The sequence below is a fragment of the Wasmannia auropunctata genome, unplaced genomic scaffold (assembly GCF_000956235.1).
Source record: "Wasmannia auropunctata unplaced genomic scaffold, wasmannia.A_1.0 LD336076.1, whole genome shotgun sequence".
In the NCBI taxonomy this organism is placed as follows: domain Eukaryota; kingdom Metazoa; phylum Arthropoda; class Insecta; order Hymenoptera; family Formicidae; genus Wasmannia; species Wasmannia auropunctata.
In genome coordinates this window covers 1,847,769-1,875,025 of record NW_012026814.1, presented here as the reverse complement: position 1 = coordinate 1,875,025, position 27,257 = coordinate 1,847,769, and the positions used below count along the sequence as shown (strand labels likewise).

Here is a 27,257-nt window from a genome sequence, read left to right as displayed (position 1 = left end):
GGCTTGATTTATCGGTGTTACAGAAGCGGACAGTTGGCTGAAGTGTCTGAGAAAACGTATGCACACCGAACGCGGTTTATCAGTAACAATGTAAGATAACAATACTCGTATTGTTGGCAGAAATCGAACCAAAAGAAGAATATGGTGTTACACATCAAGAAGAAGCATTTATCCTTCATAAATAAAATCTGCGATTTTTTTAACCCCTTTATACGTGATATTTTTATTACAATTATATAGGGTGGATCTAAAAGATTCCTATAGTGATTAAAATTTTGCCAAATAGATTTTATTTTTATCTGCTTTTCTTTCTTAAGTATAAATTTATTTTGAATGTATGTGCTTAGTTTATAATTAATTTATTAATCTATTATAAGAAAATTAAATAACTTGATTAGAAATTCTAGGTCAGATCCACGCGCAATCAAAATTAAAATGATTTTATTTCAATTTTCTGCCAGAGAAATTCGTGTCTTGATGAAATAAATTATTAATTCAACTTCGGAAGTTTAACTTATTTATCACATATTTATGTGAGAGGCTTTAGTTTGTCGGTAGGATCAATTCATGAAATTAGCACCTTACGAAAAATTCATCGCAATTTCATCGTTAATAATAGTAATAGTCACTTAATGCATTAAACACATTCGTTTTAATTTTCACCTCATTATATTCGCCTTCTCATGCTCTATTAAGCACACAACTTTATCGTCACACATTTGCTAAAAATCATCAAGCACATATTTTGTAACATTCTCCAAGTAAAAATTAGAAAAGAAAGTAGAGGAATCTGTGGATTAATCCGTAGATCTCGTACGTATATTATTTGCAGCAGCTGAAATATTCTTCTGTATCTAATTGTGTTAAGACATAATATACATGCGAGATCCATGGATTTCCCAACATTTCGCGGAAAATTTGATTTCGAGAGGAAAGAAGGAGTCAGGTCCACATAAATTCATCACGATTACAACAGTAACGTTTCTTGTGTAAAAATGCTTCAGAGACATGTCTCGTCACACGCTGTAACTAATTGTGAGATCGCGTCCTCAAAGCACTCTGCGGATAGAAAGACACTCGCTGGAAAGCATCCTCGTTCTCATCGTGGGGGAATTCTTCGATTAACGCGTGCAACTGCGAAGCCGTTTCCTCGCTGACTAGTATTTCTGTTGCAGGTGTCAAGTACGTGTGCCAATGGTGCGGACGAAACTTCTCGTGGCCGTCGAGTCTACGTCTACATCAGAAAATGGCGTGCGGTAAACCGCCGAATTTCTACTGCACCGTTTGCGAGTACAAATCGAACTTCAAGGGCAACCTCAAGAGGCATCTATTTTGCAAGCACAATATAGATTTGTATTGACACGCGTTCGACTAGACGCACGATGCGTTTTTTTTTTTTAACAAAAGGCCAACGCTTATCTTCCTCAAAAGAAGAAAAAGAAAATTGTGTCTGTAATAAAATATATTTGCTGCAACATGTCCTATATATAATAATCTTCCTTTTGATCCTTTAATTTCCTTCCGGTTGCAGATGTTCATCATGTAATTGAACGCGTTGGTTTTCTCGCGGGTAACTTCTGTTTCAGGTCATAGGTAACGAAAAGTGCCGATGCGAGAACGAACGAAGTAAGTACGTATGCACCAGAAAGGTAATCGCACGTGTGTTAGTTTTCTGCCTCGAGATCGAAGAAGCGCTTTTCGAGACGATCGCGACCGTGCGCGGGTCTCTCCGCGAGAATCAGACGTTTTCTCGCTATCGTAACTTCGTTTGCGATTTCGGATCACAAAAGAAAAATCCGAAGAGACGTTTCGCGTGCGAAACGTTCGTACGCGACGCTCGAAAAGCGCCGTCTCGCTAGATGGATCGTTCCGAGGATGTCTTCGCGGAGGATTCATTCCCGACTCGCTCAAGGCATGCGCTTCGATGTATAGAGACTATTTTGATTACGTTCGACGCTTGTTACGCTCGTTCGATTCCGGGGGGGGTCTCACGGGTTCGTTCCCCCCTCTCATCCCGTTATCGGGAGGATGAGACCCGATCCTTTCGTAGTCTTCGTGATCGCGCTCTAACGGCTGCTTCTCTTTTTCAGATGCGCCCCTCTTTCCGATCGTGAGGCCGCGGCTGCACGTGTGCCCTCGCTGCGGCCAGATGTACTCGTGGGCGTCGAACCTGCGGAAACACCTGAAGATGGGCTGCGGCATGGTCACCTTCGAGACGCACTTCTCCTGCCAGTACTGCCCGTACAGATCGAGGATCGAGGCGAGCTTCCTCAAGCACCTACTCTCGGTGCACAATATCAAGTAGACGTCGCGCCACGGCGACACCCCCGGGTATCTCGCCGAGCGGCGTCTTCGATTCTTCCGTAATCGCGACGTCTCCGCGAAAAATTCGTCCGAGACTCCTCTCGCGATCGGAATCGACGAGAGGCCCAACGATCTCGATGATTCGTTCGCAGGAGAAAGAGCCTCGTCACGGTCTCCTTGAGTCAGATAATCCTGGTAGTCGGATAATATCGTACGCCCTGCGGAACTGTCCTCCCGTAGCTTCCCACGCTATCGTTCGTAATCCGAATAGGAAGCTCGCGTGTATTCGAGCGAAAGCTGGCTGGCGTTGCTTTCTCGACGAGGAGCTGAAATATTATACGAGCTCGCAGCGTGCGCAGCGTTCACGTCCCCCGATTGCTAATTTGAAGCTTATCGGAGCGTTCGACTCTCTCGAAAAAAACGTAAGACGTCGTATGTAGTTGTAATATGACACGTCATATCAATGATCTGTATGGTCTAACAATAAGTGTCGTACTATAGACTCTGTGTGATGTCGTCATTGACGTTCGAGACTCCGCGAGAGCGATTCTTCGACTGTTTTTAGCTTTATATAAGTTGCGATCGCGACGTTTCGCCGAACTTAAACTCTCGGAGAGATTATTTTATTTCAGACTATCTTAGGTCCTAAACACGTGGAAGCTAGCTTCTTTCATTTGCAGAAAATGTTCGACGTGAGGAAAGTAACTTCGTAGACGTGTACTTACATTTTAATTGAGTGAACAAAATCTAGTCTAAAGGCTGTTTCTTTCGTAAGATTTCAGACTCATTTCGAGCCTGCGGTTCGAAGATAATAATATGGATGTTTTTATACATGTGTTTTAGCAACACTGAGTACATCTCTTTAAGTACTTTGCTTAATATTAAGTAAACCGTGCAATTATAATTACACACACTACGTTCTGATTTTCATTGAAAAAAAGGTCCAAGTATATTCGCATCAAGAGTGATCGAAATTTTTTGCCAGTTTCTTCCAAAAACACTTCGCTCGAAATTATTTATTAATCATATTTCAGCTTGGGAACCCAAGCTTAAGCTCCAATTTTAGCGAAAGATCTTTGTTTCCTTTTATAGGAATCTTCGTAACGAATGTTTCTGTCTTGGCAGAAATTTTTCTACCTACGCGCATCTCTCTGTCGAAGAAAACGCCTTTCCGTTCACTGTTGGTGCGATCAATAATATCAGAAATTGTCACTCCCAATTCGTAACTTCAATATCACGCGTACGTTATGCGCGCGCGTGCGTGCGGTATGTGTGTGTGTGTATGAATATGTGTGCAGAGAGTGTGGCAGGAAAGTCTGATTACTACGAGACGTTAATGGTCACGTAACTATAAGTATAGCCGCCGGAAGATGTCGGAGGACGGCGAAATCATCGAAGACTACGTAATGATCTTAAAAAAAAAGTCAAACCTATAGGATTTAAGGATAAGCGATAAACTTAAGAGGATGTCGATGGAGTCGTTTTTTAACGCGATTAGTAATACGCCCTTGTACCGTGCGATTATCGTGCATTATAGAGACTGCTCGAGTATAGTGCAATTTGACTGTAAATTACGCTAGCTCTCTCCAACTACACACTTAGCCATGTGGCGTAGCGGACTTTAGACGACAGTTACTTACATTTATCGACGTATCGGCAATTAAGCGTATCCCACAACCAGCCAGTTATTTCATTTACGACTATGTAACCGTGATTAGGGATAAGCATGCATCCGCGGCCTCTTTTACAATATACACACACAGACTTCAATTAACTTTAATGAGCATTGAACTTTTCCTTTTAGGGCCTTGTAACGCACGACGTTATCCATCCTGTTTTCATCTTACCGGTTTTTTTTTTACATCGTGCAAGTTACAGTGAGATGAGAACAAAAGATATTATGTATAGATCGTAGGTGAATTATTATCAGATACTCGAAGCGCTACTCGTATCGTCCCATTAATCACTTAAACGCATTAGTCATTTATCCAAATTCGAAACGCTAACTTCGACATTTCATAACATAGGAACGAAATAATATTTCGACGTGAGAAAACGAGTCTGAGCTGATTAAATGTAACGAAGCCTACACGGGAGCCTCGTAAACAGAAGAAGGTACAGAAGTTTCGGAAGCTGCATATCGAGAGACGCATCCTAACGGAATCGGAATCCACCTAATCGCTCCGAGTGAGGGAATTTGTATCGATGCTCGTTACAAGGAAAAAAAAATTATTATTATCGCGAAGTTTCTTACTGCGTAACGTGAATGATAACGTACATTCGGCAGATGACGATGTTAGAGTGACGATAACGATGTGAACCACCTGTCTACGAGACGCACCGCTAATGTACTTTATCCAATCGATAGATCAGTAGATCGATAGATCGGTGAAGCCACATGTCGCGTCGGCTGCGCTACGCAGCGATTAAGTGTTTGTGTAACGATGTTTCGCATTCGTTTGCTTTCTAAATAAATACCTGTGTACATATTCGCAGTCACGAGAATATTCTTCGAACTGCATCCTTTCGTCTTCTTATTTTTCACGTTCGATAAATTATTTTTCACCATCACTTTCAGGATCAAAATGCAGGTTGCATTTATTTTATTTTTCTACAAAAAATTTTTTCCCCTGTCTTTTAAAAATTTTTGTCTTTATACAATGTTATTTTTCTCATTTACGATTATAATTATCATTGTAAGGTTTAAGCTTTAATTTTAAGCGAATTTGCCGTAATCTGTGAACTTTATTATTTATTTTGCTCAGCGTTTTTAATTATCGTTAACTATTATATAAATCATCACGAGAGATCAAAAGTTAAATTAACAAAAATTTTAAGTTATTCGTTCAACTTTTCATCACGCGAATTGCTATATGTATAGCTTTCATATTACTCTCCGCTTTTCTATTAATGAACACGCGAATTATAACGATGATGATATGTCTTCTTTTTTGGTTATTGTTTAACAGCTTCGGGTGATAACAAGAAATTAGGGTGAACAAAGACAGCGCAGTAGTTCCAGTTTTTATCCACGGGTATGAGATGTATTCTGAGGATGTCCTTGTTCATCGCATGCTGCTTAAATGTAAATTGTTTTAAGTAAAACAGATCGCGTCTGGGAACGCACACAAATGCTCTTAACAACTCGGTTGTCTTTAACGCGTACATGACGAGCTGGCTTTTGTGTTTCAGGTTCGCTTGTCTGGGAGGAATATCAGGTGCTGCCAGGTACGAACACGGCCAGCAGGACCAGCGACTATGTCGAACGCAAGTACAGGTTCAAGCAAATCCACGCCACCGGTAGGTACAAGTGCTCCAAATGCGGGAAGTCGTACCGATGGAAACATCATCTCGTGGAGCACGTCAAGGCTTCCTGCGGCCAGAAGAAGGCTGAGTGCTGCCCGTTCTGCAGTTACAAGAGCAACCGCAAGTGGAATCTTAAGTCGCACATGAAGAGGATCCATGCGAGCGTATAATAAGAGATGACGGATTTACATTATTGGCTACGTTCTATTTAACGCTCGCAATGATCGCAAATATTACTTATCCTTGTAACATTTGATAAACAACAAGGATGAAATGATTCCAAGAGCATTGCGAGCGATAAGTGGAACGCACCCATTGGCGGATTACGAAATACATTATTGATTGGCAAATGTTTCACGATACATGTCTCCATTTCGATGTTCTTCAATAAAAACAATTGTTTATCTCACTCAGATCTGAAAGGCTATTGCTTGTTGCCCGGAATTACTTGACTCTATCGTTCGTATTTTTGTAATGGTGTTCCTGAAGTCAAATCCTTGAAGACGAGCTAGTTCCTCCAGACATTATCCATACATTTCTTTTAACAATCTCGAGTAAAAATGTTATATCTTTCTCTTTATTATATTTAATGTCTCTCTCGATTATTTAATATTCTATTTTACGATTTCATTCACTTGATTTTTCTCTGCGGACAGGAATATAAAAAAAGGAAATGAAAAGCCTGTCGAGTTCGTGTTCCATCCGAGTGTTGAATTCTTCTGAGTAGGTATGTGTACTTTATTCGCGTCTCTCTCATGTTTCAGGACCATTCATTTACGAGACACCATTTATTTACGAGACACGAAGTTTACGAAGTGCGGCAGGAGCGCGAACATTTACGCGCTTTCGAAACGATATTTCGGAACAAGTGAGGAGAGCCGTTGACGCTGTCGCCAATGGGATGACTTTGAGGAAGGCCGCGGAAATCTACTCCATATCCAAATCAGTTTTACATCGATATAGCAAACAGGGCATCCCGACACGAACGATCTACGCGAGAAAGTTTAGGGCGAATTTTTAATGGTCGAAAGAGAATACCGTGACTCTTTAATTGATATTGAAAAGCTTTTAAAAAAGTTTAATGTTATCAATATAATAGAAGATATATCAAATAATTTTCTTTTTCGATTGACTGAATGTCATTATTTACCATGTAATTATTTTCCCGCCTCTTATCCAGTGATACCGAATGTTAAATTTATATTGTTGTAGTGGTTATTGAATGTGTCTGATGTGTGAATAATAAGTATCAATAACATCATTGAAGAATATAGCGTCCTATTTATTTATCTTTAGTTGTAATCATTTCTAATAATGTTTTATCAATAGTGTGAAGAAAATATCACAACCCAACAATCTGTTTAAGTTTCTTATTTGATTAATATTTTTTTTATTATTATGAAATAACAGCTGACAACGAATTTTGGAAAATAAAGATATGTATAACTTTTCTTTAAAGATTAATATAATTTTGCAATTATTATATTCTTTATTCAGTGATGTTATTGATAAGATTGTTCATAATAAAGTGAATAAAATTACACTAACATTGAATATGGAAAAACTTTAATAAAAATTACGGTTATCAAGTTTTTGTTTCTATGTTGTCCACTGTTTCATCCTCGTATATAGCATGTATTTCTGTTTTCTGTTGTCTATTTAGAAAATTATTATGTTAACAAGATTACAAAAATTAAGAAAACCGATAAAAACTTTAACTTTTACGACAAAATACGCAAACACATAGGAGATAAATATATACATATATGAATACTAGATATCTAATTCTTCTATTTAATTTTTTCTTCCTTATTCTTTTCTTGATGATCAACTATTTCAAAGTAACTTTTTATTTTTATTACAGTATTTTTTTATTACAATTTATTTCAAGCAAAATTGACTGTTTTTAAAATTATTAATAATTTACTGTTAGAATATTTATATATTAAATATTTATACAGGTTAAAAACAAGGTGAAACAGACTATCCAACTATTGATTCATCAAGAAAAAGTTTACTGACAATTTTAATAATTATTCGAGAAAATGTGCGAATCAATTAGTAAGAATCTTTATTAATTATTGTGAATGTATTTGTTGCAGAAAGACCGTTGAACTGTCCATTATGCAATAAAAAGTTTAAAAAACAACAGTCTCGATATCAACACATGAAGAAATGCAAAGAGAGTTCCCGGATACCACCTGAATTCATGTGCGGATATTGCCCTTATCAAACTGGGTTGAAGAGCAAGCTTATTAATCATATTAATTGCCATATTAATGATCTTAAGTATCCCAGTACTTCTCTGCCCAATATGCCTTTGCAGTTTTATCGCTTAAAATTCGTGTTTTCGTCTACTGATTCTGAATAATTTCAATTCAATTTGTATTTTATTTGACGAATGTGTTCAATTTTAATGACCGCTGCGACAATTCGTATTCGTCAAAGTCGAAACTACTTGATAGCGATGTTCACGAAATATATTCACCGATTATAAAATGATTGACGGAACTACTTACATAGTTTGACGGAATTACTTAACATCTGAAAAATATAACTTGTTATATTTTTCAGTCTTTAATCGATATTTGCGGAACTAATAATGAAGTTAGTATTAATAGTATTAATTTTTCTTTTAGAAGTCTTCAAACAATAGTATTAATAGTATTAATTTTTCTTACAGAAGTCTTTAAACAATTCTGTTGTACAAATATTCGAATTGCTTCGAGAAATGTTATTTGAAATCGAAAATTTTTGACGGTTTTGAAAAATCTAGAATAGTTTCGAGTGTCTAGAAAATCTTGGAGAATGTTTAAATATTCAAAAAATGTTTAAAATTCTAGAAGAGCAAAATTATTATCTATATCTCAGTGAGATCATGAGATAATGTAAAATTAATGTAACAATTTTATAAAAATAAAAATATATTGTATAATTTTTACATAATATGTGTATATATAATATACATATATAACGTAATATACATAAATATATTTTCTATTATATCAAGAGCAATATATTTTCCAAGATATTCAAATAACTTTTGTCATATTCAAGATTTTTCAAATATTTTTCAACAAGTTTTTGGTTTTGAATAATATTCAGAATGACTCGATGTATCTCGGACCAATCATTTTTCTTTATTCGGGACAACGATTATAAATGTGTGATCTGAATGAATCAAAGTAATTTACCGCGCAATTAATTATTAAGGTATTTATATATGGCGCTAAATACATCGTTCTTCTGCAAGACTTTATGTTTATCTTTTTTCATTTTCCTTCACTGTACATACGAAACTAACTGTGATGTAATTGAGAAATAATGTCCGTGCAAAATTCGCGCGAGATTTGTAACTTGGCATGAAATGCATCTCCAACCAAGTACGCTTGTGAGAGTATGTGCAGATAGGGTGACGTTTTTGTTTTAAACGCGACACGTACTTCCCTTTGGGCAGTTTAAGTTACGAGAGATTGACGTGTAGACTCAGCTAGACCCTAGACATCGTCGATAGAAAGAGTCTACTCTTCTCTATCCGCACGCTATGCACGAATTCGCGAAGACGGAAGAGTCGGCCGCGTCCACGAACGATGCTCTCTAATCGGGTGCCTCTGTGTTCTTTCATTTTCCAGATGGGCGCACGGTGGGTTATCTGAATTGCCAGAGGGTGACGTACCCCTGCAGGAATTGCGGCAAGGTCTATAGCTACTACTCCAGCCTGGCCAGGCATCTCAAGCACGAGTGCGGCGTGGAGCCCAAGTTCCACTGTCCTTTGTGCCCTTACAGGACGAAGCACAAGTCGAGCCTGAACACTCACCTGAACGGCAGGCATATGAAGCTGTTGAACGATTTTTATACCTTGCCCAATGGCAACAAGACATCTTCAACGGACGCCGGAAATTGAATCGTATCTGAGTCCGCAAACGCATGAGCTATTTGATACACGTGCGATGTTCTTTACCAGATAATTCAGAATTTGTGCTATTTATGCGTTGACTAAGGGGCTTGATTTTTTTTATAATTACGATACTAATTGCAGTATTAAGTCTATATAATGTTACATAATTATATTCAAAATTTATATTCAATAAATTTATTATATAAATTATATAAATATTTATTATGTAAATTCATTATATTATATTTGTCACATTGCGTTAAAAAATAATTTTTAGTGCAATAATAATGAAAATAGTAATTTAATGAAACCTTAAATGTTACGAGGAACTAATATAAAATTGCAAAGAATTCTTTATCATTATGATTTTACCATAAATATCTTTTTATGATGATTTCATGTACGATGATTCTGAATTATCTCGTATTCAAGTGGTATGAGCCTTGATCCTTGTTATATATTTCTTCCTATTTACAATCGAATCTATAATAATATATTTACAACTGTATGTAATATATTTGCTACGCTTCTTTTTAATATTATTCTGTTCATCCTCCTGCAAGCAGAGAATATTCCGACAGAATACCGCTAACGAGCATTTATTTTTCAACGACATAATAGCCTATATTTTTATAAGCAGCCACCATTTCATACGTCATCATTAGTGAGATAGTCCGACACATGTGTATAATAAAAACGTACAATCCCTCCTCGCCCCCGAATTTCGTCGCGACCATCCTGTATTTTTTGAAGGAAAAAGATCGCAATCTGTACTGTATTTTATAATATTAACATGTCTTGATTTGTAACACATAATCATATTGTTAGATGATATAACTACATGAAGAGCATGACTTTTAAAATATCCGTAGCGGTTGATTTATTGTCAAAAACAGTTTTAGGTTCCCATTGATTTTTTTTCTTTCATACGTATTTGAAAACGAATTATACGTGTTTATTATTTTGTATTTTAATTTTTTTACTTAGTTTTTTTAATTAATTTAGACTAAAGCTTGACAAGTAACAATTTAAGACGTGAATTATAACCCAGAGCGTATTTAACGCCTAAATTTTTAAATTATATATAAATCCTTTTTGTAGGAATTTTTAAGTAAAGAAAAGATATTTTTTGTTAATAAGATTTTGACAGCCCTAATGAGTATATGTAAATTTTAATGCTTACCCTCGCTTACACATTATAAATTTTTGAAAAAGAGCATATTTACTTTTCAATATCTGCAAAGATGTATTTGAGATACAAATGTATCATGTCGCTCATCCATTTTTTTTTTTTTTAAGCATTATCGGTTTGTTTGCGAGGGCAAACACCGAAGATTTCGATACCAAAGTTTAATAAGTTAACTGCGAAACAGACAAGCGTCAAGTCAATATACGTAATTAATTTTTATATTAAAGAAGCTTATTTAATCGTTTGATCCTCGTTAAATATTTACGCTAATACAAAGAACGAAACTGAATGTAACGAGTACGTTTAGAGAGGTCGGCAAACATCCAATAAATAATGCCAATAAATCATAAAAGATGTAAATGGACTTATTTACATTCACGCACGATCGACAATAACAAAGACATAGAAACTATGCACTTGTGTGGGTAGTAATACGCTTTGCTACACGTTTATTGTAAAAAATAACAACTATATATGTGCGTGAAACATTGTGCGAAGTATTATTGTAGATATATATATACCTATTTATATAGATACTTCAATAAAAATTATAATATACCTCTTTCTTTTCTGTAACAGCATTTAATCAATCGCAATTGACATTCAGTTTCAGTTGTCGTCCTGAGCTTGGTTCATATTGATGTATCATATATCTTTCTTAAATGAAAAGGATTGCTTGTTTTAATCTAGTTTGTAAAATCCTAAGATTTTTTCCCCAGCAATTGTGGTCACTTTGGTTTTGTAATATATAAGAGATCCTTTTTTGACAGATCTTATTAGGAGATGTTGCTGTACGTAGTATGCAAATGCGAAAATAAAGGGTGAAACTGATCCATAATCGTAAAAGTGGAACATTGCGCTTCCGATGGCAACTTCGCAAATCGTGGAGCTATGTTGATAATTAAATGCTCGGACTATAAACGTCTTTAACAAATTGACAGATGCGTAAAAATTGAGATAAAACCGATCGATTCTCTGGAATTATGTTTTTTTGAAGAGATACCTTAATAATAAAAAATCATTTATATTATCTTATGTATTAAAATAAATATTTAATTCCCTTTTTTCGTTTACTAAATTTGTATTTGTATGTTTTTTTTTGTTTTAATTTTCGATTTCGTGTCATTCGTTGTATAAATGACCCTGAAGAGATTAATTAATATGAAACACAAAAACACTATAGTGTCACCATAGTGAGTGAATTTTATATTAATTAATCTAATAATATCTTTATTTTTTCTTCATTAAATCTGTTTCGTCTATTAGCGGCAAGTATTGGGTCGAAGTTTTTCTTATGCAATAAATATCGTTGCTCGATTCGTACATTAAATAGGTGCATCGGACCATCGGACGACACCCTGTGCAGACGAGTTTGCGAGTTATATATGTACATATTTACATGTAGCAAAATGGAGCATTGTAAATGGATTCCCGTCTAACAATCACATGAACCTTTTCAGAATGGCCCTACAACGATATGGAGGACACCGATCCTTTGGCATTGCCTCCGCAGCGAGTCAAGTCGAACTGTCGGACGATCGAGGACCAAATAGCGGCGCAAATCAGACCGACGAAGAGGTTTTCCTGTCCTCGTTGCGGGCGATGCTACAAGGTGAAGCGATCGCTACGTCGACATCTCGTGGTCGAGTGTGGCAAGGCGCCAAAACACAAATGCCCTTACTGCAAGCACCAGAGCAAGTACAAGGCCAGCATAGTGAAGCACATCGCACATGTACACCGAAATTTGCCGTACCCGTTTTCCAACGATTAATCATTCATCGACCTTATTCGCTCTTTTTTCTACTCGGATTAGGATAGTCGAATTTTATTTTAATGTTTTTTTTATATAAATTTTATTTTGCCTGTTTGTTGTTGTAATGTATAAGATTTTTATCTTAATATCGAAATGTTCTTTCTTTTTTAAGATAATAAATTAGTTCATTAATTTTTATATTGACGTAATATGTTGCAGTGAAGATTCATTCGTTGACATGTACGAAACAAGATATACAATTAATTTGATCAGATTTTTAACAAATCATTAATTGCATTTTTCATTTCACACAGTGTCAGTTGGATGGAAAAATAACTATATAAAACTGTAAATAAAACCGATATCTTAGCTAATAGCACGTCAACGTGAGTCAGACGAACGTTCAAATTCGAATTTACGTTATTGTACATTATAACAGTGGCTTGTAAAATCTGTCGGATCTTTATCCTCGGAATACACATTGAGAGAAATATTGACGTATATTGTTATTTCCTCGTCGCTAATACCTCTTCAAGTTCCTAGAAAGTACACTAGATACGAGATCAATCGTCGCTCAAATCTTTACGGTGCATTTCGGAAGGACGACGCGACGGTGAAAAAATTTGCGAATAATTGACGTAGATAGAACGGAGAGTACAAAGCGTGAGTATGGAACAGGTTCTGAAGAAATTCACTTTAAGGATGTTTTTTATCTTAACGAGATGCACACTGAGGATTGCGTAATTGTGTTTGCATGTGGACATTATACATTACACTTTTTAGATACTCAGAGAATCTCTTCTCGTGTAGCTCATACACCTTCTTCTTATAATGTTATTTTTTCGATCACGTTGAAGCTCCACTCGAATCCAGCCTACTCGAACGCGATCTATCTCGTTTTGCAATTATTTACTTGCACAATTTGATCATCATGCAGGACCTGAATGTACTTTTTCAGCAAAGTTGCCTCGTTTATAATCGGTTTAAAGAAACGTCGCAAGGGATTTAACGAAAAACTTTTTTCTCAACTACGAGGATGATGGAGACGAGTCGAGTGCTACTTCCAGTATTAATAAAGTTACTTTTCGTGTTTGCAGGTTATATGAAGATGAGCTATTACGTGACGCAAACGGTGAGAGATCAGCGGCGGTGTCGTGGCCAAGGTCGCTTCGCCTGCGACAACTGCGATCGCCGTTATCATCAGATGAAGAACCTGAGGAGGCACGTGACGAACGAGTGCGGCAAACAGCCGATGCATCAGTGCTCCTTCTGTCCGTACAGAGCGACTTACAGGTCGTATCTTCAAGTGCACATGATGAAACACGCCAAGCACGGCTTCGTACCTCGCATGGCCACCACCCTTAGGCATCAGGACTCGTGAAAGCCCTCTCGACGCGCGCCTGCTAAGTAACGTCGACCTTCTATTCGCTCGAGTGTCGAAGTTACTTACCAGGATCTCGAGATACGCGAGACTTTCGTAGAACGGCGGGTCGGTATACGAGAGTAAACGAGAATTTTCGCATGTTTCCATAAGACTTCTTGTATGCCGATAGTATCTTCAGGTATCGTCAAAAGAAATCTCGGTTATTGTCTAGAACATGTATGACGACGAAGTTGTTTCGATATATGAGTATATATTTTCTTTTTATCGATTTGTTCGAATTGTATGAAGCATTCCATATTTATATCGCTGTGCTAACGTAGAAATCTGATTCACGAGAATTATCTTAGATCTAAGGTAAAAATCTCTAAGAAATTTAATAAAGGGTCTATGTCTCATTCCGAAACCAGTATCTCTAAAATTTTTTCCGAAATCGAATCCCTTTGTTTTTCCTTATTCCACTTCAGCTCATTAATTTATACTCTATACAGCATAGACTCAAAATCACGAGTCATTAAATCTTTGAGGCTACAAGATGGTAATTGATGATTGAGCAACGATGGGGTAAGCAAGGTTTAAGAAAAGAGGCCAGGTACTCGTTTTAATTGTTAGATATATGGATAATTCACATTGGGTAGATTTCGTAAGACAAATAACACTTGTGTTTTTTGGTGCCTTTTGGTGTTTACTCTAAGCATATTCAGGGTGGATCAATTGCGAGTCGCGGTGAGAACGGAGAGCATTCCTTTTGCTACCCGAGCGCGCTCCCGGAAGAAGCGGCCGGTCGAATACCGTCACGAAGCATCGCACCGAAGGGAAAGCGACGCGTGCTAACCGCTGGCAAACCTTTTTCTGTTTCAGTTGATCCGAAATACGTCGCGATATTCAAGCATACCTGCGTCACCTGCGGCAAAACTTACAAGCACAAGCACCATCTGAAGCGGCACCACGATTTCGAGTGCGGGGTCGATCCGAAGTTCAAGTGCGCCTTTTGTCCACACAGGACGAGGTACAAGGACAGCCTGATGAAGCACATACTGGCGCGCCATCAGCATCTCCTGGAACAGAATTCGCAATACGGTCATCAGCAGGTTTTCGAGGCGCACACCGATACCGAAATGAATTTTCACGCGCAGGAGTCCAATGCGTTCAATGTTTATCCCGATTTTACGCAAAATCTCTAACGTGTTTCATCGTATTTTATTGACCAGTGGCTGGGCATGATTAGGCGAATACAAGAAATTCTAAGCACATGGAAGATTAAAATAGCCATGTTATAAGTAGTTAAATTAAACCCTTGGTTTATCTTCTGATTTTACAAACTATTAATAACATGCTTCGAAAATGCGCTTATTAAATTCATTAAGAAGAAATGAGTTTGTTTAACAGTATACAAAAGCAAAATTTTTTTTTTCAAGTAAAAAATTACTTTGTTCTAATTAAAATTGTTGGATTAATAATTAAATATATTATACGCTCTGTTAACATCTTAAAACAACGAGAATGTTATTTAAAAATATATTAAACTATTGATTTATGGATCCTAACTTATGGATATTGAAAGTATTAAATTTAAAAAGTTTTGTCATAAAATAGTTAATTACATTGTTAGCCACAGTTTTAATAATTTTATAGCAATCTTGTATAATATTGTTATTTTCAATCCTGAAATATATGTATATTAATAAAAGATATAAAAGATATAACATTCATGTCGAATAAAATTTCATATTATTGAAATAAATTTAAAATAAATTTCCTCCCTGACCATTCATTTTTCGATCAATAATTTGTGAGAATATCTCAGAAAAATGTCTCTATGCCTTATGTTTACCACGAAGAATTGTGATGTCATATCTGATTGTGAGATACTTTGTTGTATCTATATTTTTATATTCACGCACACCAGTTGCTTTTCCGAGGCATTAACCGAACTGATGTCGCTTGTGCGAATTTAAGTTTCGAGCCAGTTAATTACCGAGGCTGAGCTTCATCTCTTCTTTTCTTGATTCGCAGGTGCGACATACAGTCCGGCCAATTGGACAATACCCACCTTGCCGTCGACGTCGCGTATCGCGATGTACACTAGGCGCCTCCGTTCGATGTCCTCGATCGAGGACGGGATAATCGTCGGCGGGACGGGTCCCCGTAAGTATCTGTGCAACGATTGCAGCCGGACGTTCGCTCTGAAAGCCTCGCTACTGCGGCATAAGGCATTCGAGTGCAACAAGGGTCGACAGCCGTACGAGCGACAACCCCCGGAGGAGTACGATAGGTCGAGGAAGTCGAAGAAGAAGCACGTATGCGGCAGGTGCAATCGCGTGTATGCATTTTTCACGTCGCTATGGCGACACCAAAAGTACGAATGCGGCGTGGAGCCGAAGTTCGTCTGTCCCATTTGTAAGGGCCGATTTGCACAGAAGAGCAATCTGGATCGTCACGTACGATCGAAACATTAAACTGTCGTAAATACCTCGACTTGTATTTTAATGACTTTAGCGTGCGTTATAGATCAGCGAATTGGTGCAACTGAATTAATGACTAATCTGCGCCGTTTTCCCTTCACGACCGTTGTAATTCAGATATCTTGTGTTACATTATTTCTCCCTGCCCTAATGAACTTTGAAGAGAAGACTTAGTTTGTAAAATATTAATAACATAAATATTAACGTAAGTTTTCGTTGTATCTGATAAGTATTGGATGATAATTAAAAGTTACTTCATTTTTCTTATAGATTGACATCCTGCACATCATGTAGGTAATGGATGAAAGTATGTATAATTTGTTTATGATTGCCAACGTTATGATATTGTTACCTACATTGATATCACTGAAAAAAATTGCTTATAACCCCTTGTAAAAATTTTTATTAGATTTCTTATAATTTTTCAGAATTTTTATGCAAATTTCTGTATAATTTTTTAAAACATTTCTTGGTTTTTTAAATAAGAATTAGAACACTTTTCAGAGGTGCCGAGAAACATCTTTTCTCTCTCTAGAATTCTTCGTATATATGAATTCTGAATTCTGAAATATTTTAAGATTTCTATGAATTGACTGATGTGTGATCGTTTTTATATTTCATTATGTTTTCTTCAGAAATTGAATGATGTACATATATAAATATATTTATGAAATGATACCTTAAAACTTTTCAGATTTTATATAGGTTTATATATGTACTTTATATATATACTTATATATATAATATACTTATATATAACTACTTATATATATATATATATATATATATATATATATATATAATTTCTGAAGAAAATTTATATAAAATCTGAAAAGTTTTAAGGTATTATTTAAATTTATAAAATGTGACGAATTCATTAAAATGTAAGATATTATTATAAGAGCCTTTTCACCGGGAACGCAATCATAATTGTGATTATATTTTTAATTTTTGTGATAATTTTTCATTATATGTTACTTATAATTTACTTATTTGAAACTTGATTTCTGATACAAAATTTGCTCTAATTTTTTTTTAAATTTTTATTGTCAAAACTAAACTGAACTAAATTAAACTGATATAATACAGTAACCATAAGTGTATGATACAATATAACATTGTCTTAATAAGAAGTAGATTATATCAGGCAATATAAATTTAAATATTATTTGAGACGAAATAAGAGTACGAAGAAAGTTACCGATTGCATCCTTAAATTGGTGCGATACAGTTATGTTTCAAACCAAAGAAGAAGGACTTGATCACAATTGTCATTTCTTTGATTGCCAATTATCTGTGTATAGTATTAAGTGTAATAAAGTAATAAAAGCAAATGTAAAAAGTAATGAAGTAATCAATCAAATTTAAAATAACAACTAACGAAGAGAAAATGAGATTCTTTGTGCAACGAATTATCTATTTATCGTTACGCGCGGGGAAGAAGAAACATTCTTTCACCTCGGCAAATCTGTAATAATCTCTCTTGGTATGCTGTAATACGTGTTGTAATGTGCATAACGTTTGTGCGGCCGAAGGAACGTATAATAAAAGTGTTTCGCGTGTGCGTAAAGGATAGACCGAAGGCCGGGTCGTGCATGCAAATTGATCTTGTCCCACCGTTTCTCTTCGGAGGTGTTTATCCCAGTCCAGTCTCTCGCGGGCAAGAGAGTTCGACTTCGCAGTTACGTCACGTCAGTCAGCCGTGTCTCTCGCGCACGGCGTTGCAGGCGTGGAGAAATACTCTAACACCGTTCCTTTCTCGTTTGCAGGGCCCGCGTACGGATTTCGGAAGCCGCAAGAGTACGCGACGAACACGCCGTTGACGCCGCTGATGCCGCTGACGTGCCCGCAATGCGGGCGTACGTACAAGATGAAGCGCAACCTGAACACCCACATGAAGTTCGAGTGCGGCGGCCAGAGGAACTTCCTGTGCCACTTGTGCCCGTCTAAGTACACGCAGAACATCAGTCTGCGTCGTCATCTTTTACAGAGGCACAACCTCTACATGCCGCCGAAGTTCTCTGTACCCAAACGCATCTTTAAAGCGAAATAAATAAAGAAATTGCTAATTTACTCGAGTAATAGGACTGATGTTTTCCATAGACGGAAAATCGCAATGACTGCTGATTTATTTCTAGTTCCTTTGGACGGAGTGAGTAAAAGTCTCGCGAATTTACGATCTCTTGATTGATGCGAAGTGTCACATACGATGAACGAAAAGATTTTGAAAAAAAAGAAATATACAATTTGATACGTAGTAAAATAGGAGATGTGTATATTGGTCGAATGAGAAATATATAAAAAATATTTTGAAGTGTTGAGAACACATCGGTTTCAGTGTGTGGAAATGATAATTTTATTAGAAATTTTTTTATCTATATATTTATACTGATATTTTATAATTTACCTTATTTATTAATTTGTTTCAGGCTTAAACGCTATTAAGTTTATTACTTGAGTTTAGATGTACATGTTTATTATTGCAATTTATAATTTGTATATATATAACAGAGACGCGGATTTTATAGAGAATTAAAGAAAATGATGTTTAATGAGTGCACGTATTGCAAGATGTCGAACTTGTAATATGTAATATATTCCAGTTTTGTCAATGTATGAATCATCAAATTGAGAAATAAATACACGCGAGGGTTTGTAAACTAGAATATAAAGTGCATAGCAAAACCTCGATTAACTGAGTTGTCGAGGGGAAGAATTTACTTCTAGAAATGCAAGATATATTTCAGTCATAATAAATTTTTGATAGACGATCGTGTACGATTAATCTCCCTCCCCCCCTTCCCATCTTGAAGGAAAGAAAATTCCTTCAGGCACCAGGCCTCGCAGTCGGTGTTATTGGTGTTGACTCGGGAAACGCTGGTTGCACCTCCATCGCGCTCGATATTAACCGATCATTCCTCTTTTGCAGAGATGCTGTCGGCCGCCACGCGAGGTTGCGAGGTCGCCTACCTCGTAGACGATATCTCCAAGAGCAGCGTGGTCTTCAGTTGTCATCAGTGCGGCAGAACGTATCAAATGAGACACAATTTAGTGAAACACCTGAGATTCGAATGTGGCGGGCAGAAGCACTTCGCGTGCTCGATTTGTCCCTCTAGATACACCCAAAACGGCAAGTTGCGTCAGCACATGTTGAACGCCCACCACATTTTCGTGCCCCCTCGAAAGATGAGGTTCGAATTTATGTCGGCGAACAATTAGCCGTCTCGAGTTAACAATAAACGGGCCTGTTGCCCAGTACAAAATCAATTTAATAACCTAAATCTTAATTTCCTTTATCCTCTGCAAATAGAAAAATAGGTTTATTGCAATTACGATAGGAATTAATAAAAATGTGATAAACGAAATTTGTTTGTAAATTTCGCATGGTGTGAAACAGAAACATAATAGTTGTAGAAAATTATCGTTATTATTGACGTAGCCGAATAACGGCACTGTAACCAGCAGGCTTTATTTTTGTAACAGGTTGATGCATCAACAGCATGATTTTTTTTTTATAACTCTTTGATTTGTATTTTCTAGGCTATTACATCGATTATATTTTTTTCAAAATGTAGAATCTTTATGAATGTTGATAAATAAAAAGTGTTTAGATATCTAACTTGAAGAATGACGCGAAATTATGAAGAATTTGTCAGTTATTGTTACGCGAAAACTTAAAAATATTTAGCGTATTAATAAATATGAATTTCCAGATTTTTTCTTGCAGGTTTTATTTTTTAAATCTTTTGTTTTCAAAATATACCCCAAAAAGACACATGCATGATTATCTTCTTGAAAGAATTTATGGTTAATTTTTCCGAAACAGAAGTATAATTTAAGACTCGCATTTGTCTTTTATTTCAGTATCTGAATTATGACTTCTTTTGTGGAAAAATTTAATCTGAATTCCAAGAGAATTTAATTTTGCTGTTTATTCTATTACATGTTTTTTTTTTCAAGTTAATTACGAAGTTGGAAATTGTGATCCCTCACGTCTTTAGAATAAAATGTAACAGTCATGTAAGTATATCACATTCGTAAGTAGCGCGAGAGGTATATTTCTTCAAGGCAAAATATCTGTACTTGAGGATAATCAGGAGACGCGGTAGCGTCTTGCGCCAAGTATATATAATTTACCAGATTGTTCTACGGTCATCCACTGGGGCTCTCCATGCATAAGTCACGTAAAAACGAAGGGGAAGATCAGTGTGCGATCTCCGTTTTGCGATTCTACGTGCTAATCAGCGCACGAACGTTGTTTTTTTTTCAGGTTTTTACGAGAGCTTCCATCCCTCAGAAAATCCCGCGGTCTACGGCCGAAAGGCTCACGCCGCCGCCGCGCCCACGAAGATCGCCGCAGTTCGAACGAGCGCGTGGAATCCCGGCGACGGCGAAGATCAGGCTCTCCAGTGTTCCGCCTGCGGGAAGAGGTACTCGCTGAAGCACAACTTGGCAAGACACGTGCGCTTCGAGTGCGGCGGTCAGCGAAGATTCTCCTGCCACCTGTGCCCGAACAAGTACACGCAGAACGTCAGTCTGCGCAGGCACCTGACGCATCATCACAACGTTGTGGTGCCCGTAAAGAAGAGATACAACAACCCGAGGAAGATGTACGAACGGATTGTCTATCAGTAAGAGCGGCGAACAAGAGGGCTTCGCAGGAAGATGTCGAAGACAAATCAAGAATCGAGGGAACTTGTGCCAAAAAACACATCCCAAAGACAATCGTCGAGTTGAAGATAGACTGAACTTCAAACTCGCGCGTGAATGAAACGTTTTTGTCCAAGCCTTCCGGGCATTGCTAGTCTCTAGTTTTGCATAGTTACCCAAGATAATAAAATCTCTTTATAAGTTGCTATGATAAACGTTGCATATACGAAGATATATGTTATAGTCACGTTTCGTCTTGACAAGAACAAGATAATAATACATCATATCAGGATTTTGTTACATTTCCTTTTTTTAGAATTTGTTTCATTATTTATACACATAAAGTATGAGCTCTTCAGGAGAGTTTTATCTGTGACAAAAGTGTTTGCGAAGAACGGAAACGACGTTTCTGGCATTGTTCCTACGAAGAACGAATCTGTATCTCCAGGTTCGTGTTTACGTAGGAAAAATAAAAGTACACAATGCGATCTCGAGCTTTTGTCACTGACAAAATATTCTCCGACATAAGTTTTTGCATGCGTTAATCAAGTTTTCTACCAGACGGCGGAAAAGAAAAAAACGCTGCTGCGAGATGTCTATTGATATCGTGTTTAAATCTTGCTTCTATCGATGTTTTAACATATTTTTACGAGGAACACGATTTCGTCATTGATCTCCCGCATCAGAAAAACAATCTAGAATTTCACCTCGCGAAAATTCTCGCTCGCTCGTTGTACCGCGCGCGCACGGACGCAACCTCAGAGTAACGTTTTCTTTCGTTCAGCAGGTGCCTCGAGGTCGTCCCGCAGCTACATGTGCCGGAATTGCGGACGCAACTACACGATGCTTTGCAATCTGCGCAGGCACATGAAATGGGAGTGCGGCGGGAAACGCTATTTCCCGTGCTGCTACTGCGGCAAAAGTTTCACCCAGAAAACGAGCTTGCAACGGCACTTGACGTCGGTCCATAATATCGATTACGTCGTCCAACCATAACATCGTCAACGGGATAAAGCCTAATCTCATGTAGACCGTTTATCAATTGTAGATCCGTCCCGGATCACGGTCCTTAAGAAATTAGAGAGATACGTGAGCGATCTCATTTCTCCCAGCTTGAAACAATCCTCCGTTTAGTCCCTCCTCTCCCATCCCCTAACAGATATCAATAATTGAAGGCAGATTGTGCGATTGGTCGTCGCTTTAAGTGTGCAATAATCGCAAGTTGTTCAGTCGATCAAATTCGATCGATCGGACGAGATCTCTGACGAGCCACGTATTTTTTGACGACCGCACCAAACTCCTTTTTCGTGTCTCTTCTCGAGAGATTTCGAAATGTGCAGGTCTAGCGGACTAGCGCGGATCAGGTCACGATCGTTAAGACTCGCGTCTGGCGATCTCGGTCAGCAAGGTGAGCTTCACGACTAACACGACTGTCATCTTCGTCTTCTTCCAGATGTGACCTGGATGACCATTGAGCCGGGACCGCCCCGGAAGTCGCGACACGCGAATTACCTGAAGGAAGCGGATCTCGCCCTCAAGTGCCCGCAGTGCGGCCGGGGTTACAAGGTCAAGCCCAGTCTGTCGAAGCATTTGAAGTACGAGTGCGGCGGTCGCAGGAACTTCTCCTGCGAGCTGTGCGGGCGGAGTTTTACGCAGAACGTTAGTCTACGCCGTCACCTGATGCAGAGCCACAACTTTTTTAAGCCGCCGAGGAAGCCGTGTGGCCGGAAGATCGTCAAGTGAAGATCCCGCCATATCGTTATCGAAGATCGTCCGCTCTTGGAACGCGCGGCTGTCCCGGATAGAATTCACCATCCCGGAAGCGGAAGCCTTGCGACGTCTCAGTGAAGAGTGACTCAAGTGGACACGCTTGTTTAATGACTGTATAATCTACCTTGTCTTCCCGCGAAAATGACGTACCGCCGAAGATTTTAGCGCCCCTTAGAAGATTAAGTAAAACTTGTAACACACGTGTACACCCCCAAAACACGCAGCACATCCCGAAGATCATCACACGAAGAACATAATTATGCTATGGTATATCTTATACATCCGTGCGATCCGACTCTTACAGACTTGATCGCAGATCTTAGTTAATAAATTTGTAGATGCTGATAAAACACTTTGTGCCTATAGATCCACAAATACAGAGTACATATTACCTAGTAGCAAACGTAATAATAAATCAGTCACAACGAGACGTCATAATCGTTTGTTGTCTCTATGCTTCCTGACAATCTTCGTTCGATGCGGGTGCACGCCTGTCTTCCACCTGAAGATTAATTTTTTTAACGAAACTTCTTTTATAACGAACTTTTTCAACGTTTATATTATCGATAATTATCGAGATCTCTGTAAATAGCTGTTATATTTTTTTATGCATTTAAAGTATTTATTATTATTATTATCACGGCGCACACGCCGTTTTCTAATTTTCTTCTCGGCGCCGTCTTATGCCGGGAACTTCATATTACTACTACATGTACGTATGTTCAGTAATTATTCAGTAAATATAAAGCATTTCTTTTGTTATCTCCTGCTACCCTGCCCGCTCTCCATGGTGTTCACGATTATCCACGAGTGAATGAAGTCGCGCGTTCTTTTAATCGTTAAAATTAATTATTTAATTTCTTTCGAGCACTTAAATAAATCGCGCATTGATCGTTCCTTTTTTGAAAATTGTTCTAACATGTATTCCCCTTTCGTGAGTCTATTCGTTTTTTTTTTCGATTCCTTTTTCTTATCGATTTGATAAATTTTTTACCACTCGGAACTCAATAGACTCGGATTTATTTATCGTAACAAACTAACAGCTGCTTGTTCAATCACCATTAATATTAATCTTTTTTTAAAAAATCCGCGATTTTCTGAGTCTCTCGAACCTTCATCCTACTGTCCGTATTCAAAGATTTCCTTCCAATAATAAAGCTTTTATCAAAATTTTTTTTTATCTTCTCTGCCTAAATCCGATCCCATCATGACCTCCCTTAACATTGCCATTTTGATTTTCAGATAACAAATCCAAATTCTCGGAATTCCTGAAGTCGCCGACGTCACCCGCGACCGCGGTTGACCTCACCATCGCCAATTCGGTTCCCTTAAACCCCAACTTGCTTCCGCTGCATCTATCGATGTCATCCGTGCCTGTGTCTGTAACGCCTATAGCTCCTGTCGCGCCTGTGACGCAGGACTCGCACTGGAGGTTGCAGGACTCCAAGACGTACGTGTGCCCTGATTGCGGCAAAGGTCTGTCCCACCGATACACCCTGGAGCGCCATCGCAGGACCGTTTGTGGCAAGATACGCAATACTAAGGGCAAATGGAAGTGTAATTTTTGTACCAGGAGATACGAATCCTTGGGGAGCCTGTCACGTCATAACAGATTCGAATGCGGTGTGCCGCCCAAGTTTTTCTGCATTTTCTGCCCCAAGAGGTTCACCCAACAATGCAGCCTGAGCAGACATTTGAAAAAGATACACATCGATAAGACAAACAAACAATATCAGTAATCAGTCGCGTTGAAATCGATGCGCTCTTCAAAGTAGACCAACAACAACGCTGCTTCAGAATAAACAACAATTCGCATGGGGTACGATCGCGCGAGAAGATTCCGTGCGGCGCCGGAAATGGCGTTGCTACGTTTATTCTTGCCAAGAAATCCGTAGAAGATCAGAAGAAGAACGACGAGTTGTTGTGTTAAATAATCAAGCGATCAAATGAACATCAGTAGTTACTGTAGCTTTGGAAAAAGTTTCTTTTTATAAAAAACAATTCTCGAGGGAATTAAAAGTGAAAGATTAATTATCGTTCAAAAAACTATATTAGGTAAAAGAGATTAGGTGAAAAAAGTGCTGCTTTAGAATAAGCAATAGTTCCTTGAGAAAAAAAGATTGAACAAAATGAGCTTTAAAATCGATTAGGAATTGAATTTTTTCGCTGTTTGAGAAGAAAGCGATTTCTCCGAATAGTTTTGGAATACGAAGAGGTTCCTCATGAAGAAAGTTTTGTTATAATAAGCGTCCCATGTCGTTACTAATAAAAGGCTTTTCTCAAATAATCGCGTTCGGATGATTCTCGAGCGTGTTAGTTTTTAAGGAAAGTCGATAAGATTCACATTCAAACTTTTAAGAATATCAACACTTTTAAGAATATCCTTTTTGTTAGAAACAAGAGTTCAGACGTTCGTTTCGGAAGGGAAAATGCGAATCATTTGAAAATGTTTCCTTTAAGTCAACACACTTTTTGGTTTTTACCATATGAAGAATTACACGTGTGCATTGCTGCTCAATTTTTAACATAAAATGCATACGTTATCTTCTTACATTAGAAATACAAATCTCTTGATACCGATAATATGTATTTCTGCTTATCAATTTTTGTTAATAAACAGCTTAATAAAACAGGTTACACTCCTTAATATCGTGCACCTTTATGTGCACCTTCCAATTTTAATCAATTTTTTTTGCTTTAGCGCAGTATCAATTATTGATATAGATACACAATCATAATTTACAAATCTTATCTTAATATATTAAAAATATAAAATGTATAAAATAAAAAAAATTTTTATTATATTTATATCTTTTTAAATATAAAAATTTTTATTGTGTATGCATTTATACATATTACTACAGCTATGAATTTCTTGAACTAGAGAATGATTTTGAAAGTAGAAGCGATAAGAGGTTTCTCGAAATTCTGAACTGTAATAGTATGTATTAAATTGTATTAAAATTCTTTTTTATCAAATGTTTGACTTACATAATTTATCATATATAAAAATAGATTCTCAAAAATAAAAATTTATTATATTATTATACTCTGAATTTTGTTTAATTCGTTCTTTTTAAATTTTATATTGTTTGATATTTTACGCAATATAATTACGCCAGCTCAAGTTATTATGTTTTATAACGTAACAGAAACTAATTAATTTATTTGTATTTAACAATATCTATTTATTTTCCGAGAAAAAATGTTAATGAATTTTTACATTCCAAATTGTTACATGCATGTTATTTGTTACAGTTATTGACGTTATTTGTTACTGTGTTTTTGACGTCATAAATATTTTTCTTGATTCGCATTATAATGTATAACGACGTATGATTTAGTCATAAAAACAATTTTTCTTTAGATGAGTTATCGAATTATAGAAATCTGAACTCTTGGACTCGGACAAGTTATGTTACAAATTATGTGCGTTACATTTACGTAAGATAATGTTTAAGACTGTTCGCGATCATCTTTGAGCGTTACGCTGTAATGGTACTCCAGAAAGAGCCGAGATAAGGAAAGAAGAAATTGGCGAAACGCCTGAAAAAGAAACGAGGGAACAATGCCGTGGTATCTGGAAACGATTTTACGTGCCCTTCTCTCCCGAAAAGTGTCCTACAATAATTGTTTGTAACGTGCACATCGGTAATATAATGCAGCAAAGCACGCAAGTATGCTTCGTTATTGATTTTTCAGAGTGTCGTTAGAGCGAGAAATGTCACACGTGTTTGTCAGTATCTGTCAGTATGTAGCCTAGTGTGATGTTGACGTTACATTTTTATCCGCTTTTCCGTTTTTATGCGTTTGCCGCGGAATACGCTTTGAATAACCTTGATATTGCGAGGCGCGAATCTCAGTCCGTATAATGAACGATTTAATAGCTTCCTCGTCATACACGCTGCTGTAGATTTTTGCGTGAACGTAGGCCATACAGTTCTTCTTACGTCTCTAACTCGAGTATCTCGGTACTTTAACGCCGTTACTAATTGCTCGGGACAGTTTTTCTTTCTCACCACTTATTTACTACACTGGCACAACGGAAGGGATTTAGGCTAACAATAAGATAATACACAATGGTGCACTTAAGAAAGTTTTACAGTGACATACGAACGTTGCGATTTGAGTTAAACTCTCTAAGGGGGTGTTTCGAGTGGTGTTTGAGTGAAATTGCGAATACAGGTGAACGTGCGTTTACCTCATTAGAGACTATTAAATCTAATTTTCGTACGTCCTGCTGCGACGAGTCGAAAATTATATTGGCCATAAATAAATTTCATGCGTTTCGGCTGTGAAGATTTTTATCAAAAATTGTTGATCTTTTTTAATTTCTTTAATGTAAAGTAAAATTTGAGGGAATTTTTTATTATCTGCGCGTTTAGATATTATAATATCTATAATAAGGCGGTAAGAAATAGGCGAAAGAAAGAGGAGATAAATAGAGAAACATTTGTAAGACAATCGTCGCATATGAATTTGAATTTGCGAAAACGTTCGTTTGCATTGATCAATATGTTTATAATATATATATATATATA

The 27,257-nt window shown here is 37.2% G+C and overlaps 2 protein-coding genes across 10 annotated transcripts in view; both read left to right on the top strand.

The window, feature by feature from the left end:
- LOC105449230 (longitudinals lacking protein, isoforms A/B/D/L) overlaps positions 1 to 20,013 on the top strand; it is a 122,384-nt gene extending 102,371 nt beyond the window's left edge. Inside the window, exon 6 of one of the 9 annotated variants that reach the window (XM_011688291.1) lies at positions 19,226 to 20,013. In XM_011688291.1, the coding sequence (XP_011686593.1) occupies positions 19,226 to 19,515 (290 nt within the window). In that variant the 3' untranslated portion in view covers positions 19,516 to 20,013. Of the gene's footprint in view, positions 1 to 1,175; positions 1,376 to 2,090; positions 4,800 to 5,496; positions 6,026 to 6,374; positions 7,200 to 7,712; positions 8,452 to 12,157; positions 12,692 to 13,547; positions 14,238 to 14,692; positions 15,485 to 19,225 lie in introns of those variants that run through there. The other 8 variants (XM_011688277.1, XM_011688296.1, XM_011688284.1 and 5 more) reach the window with 8 other exon arrangements.
- Positions 20,014 to 22,278: 2,265 nt separating this feature from the next.
- LOC105449493 (zinc finger and SCAN domain-containing protein 10-like) lies at positions 22,279 to 25,713 on the top strand. Its single transcript, XM_011688748.1, has 5 exons — positions 22,279 to 22,354; positions 22,400 to 22,685; positions 23,083 to 23,156; positions 23,309 to 23,428; positions 23,959 to 25,713. The coding sequence occupies exons 1-5, from the start codon at positions 22,279 to 22,281 to the stop codon at positions 24,453 to 24,455; spliced, it is 1,053 nt and encodes a 350-aa protein (XP_011687050.1). The 3' UTR covers positions 24,456 to 25,713.
- Positions 25,714 to 27,257: the final 1,544 nt, after the last annotated feature.

What these genes read in the sequence shown, in the direction of transcription:
- LOC105449493 (XM_011688748.1), top strand. Translation starts at nt 22,279, where the DNA reads ATGTGCAGGTCTAGCGGACTAGCGCGGATCAGGTCACGATCGTTAAGA. An exon ending in CACAACGAGACGTCATAATC is followed by an intron (nt 23,157 to 23,308) that starts GTTTGTTGTCTC and finishes CTCTGTAAATAG; the next exon opens with CTGTTATATTTTTTTATGCA. An exon ending in ACTTCATATTACTACTACAT is followed by an intron (nt 23,429 to 23,958) that starts GTACGTATGTTC and finishes TTTGATTTTCAG; the next exon opens with ATAACAAATCCAAATTCTCG.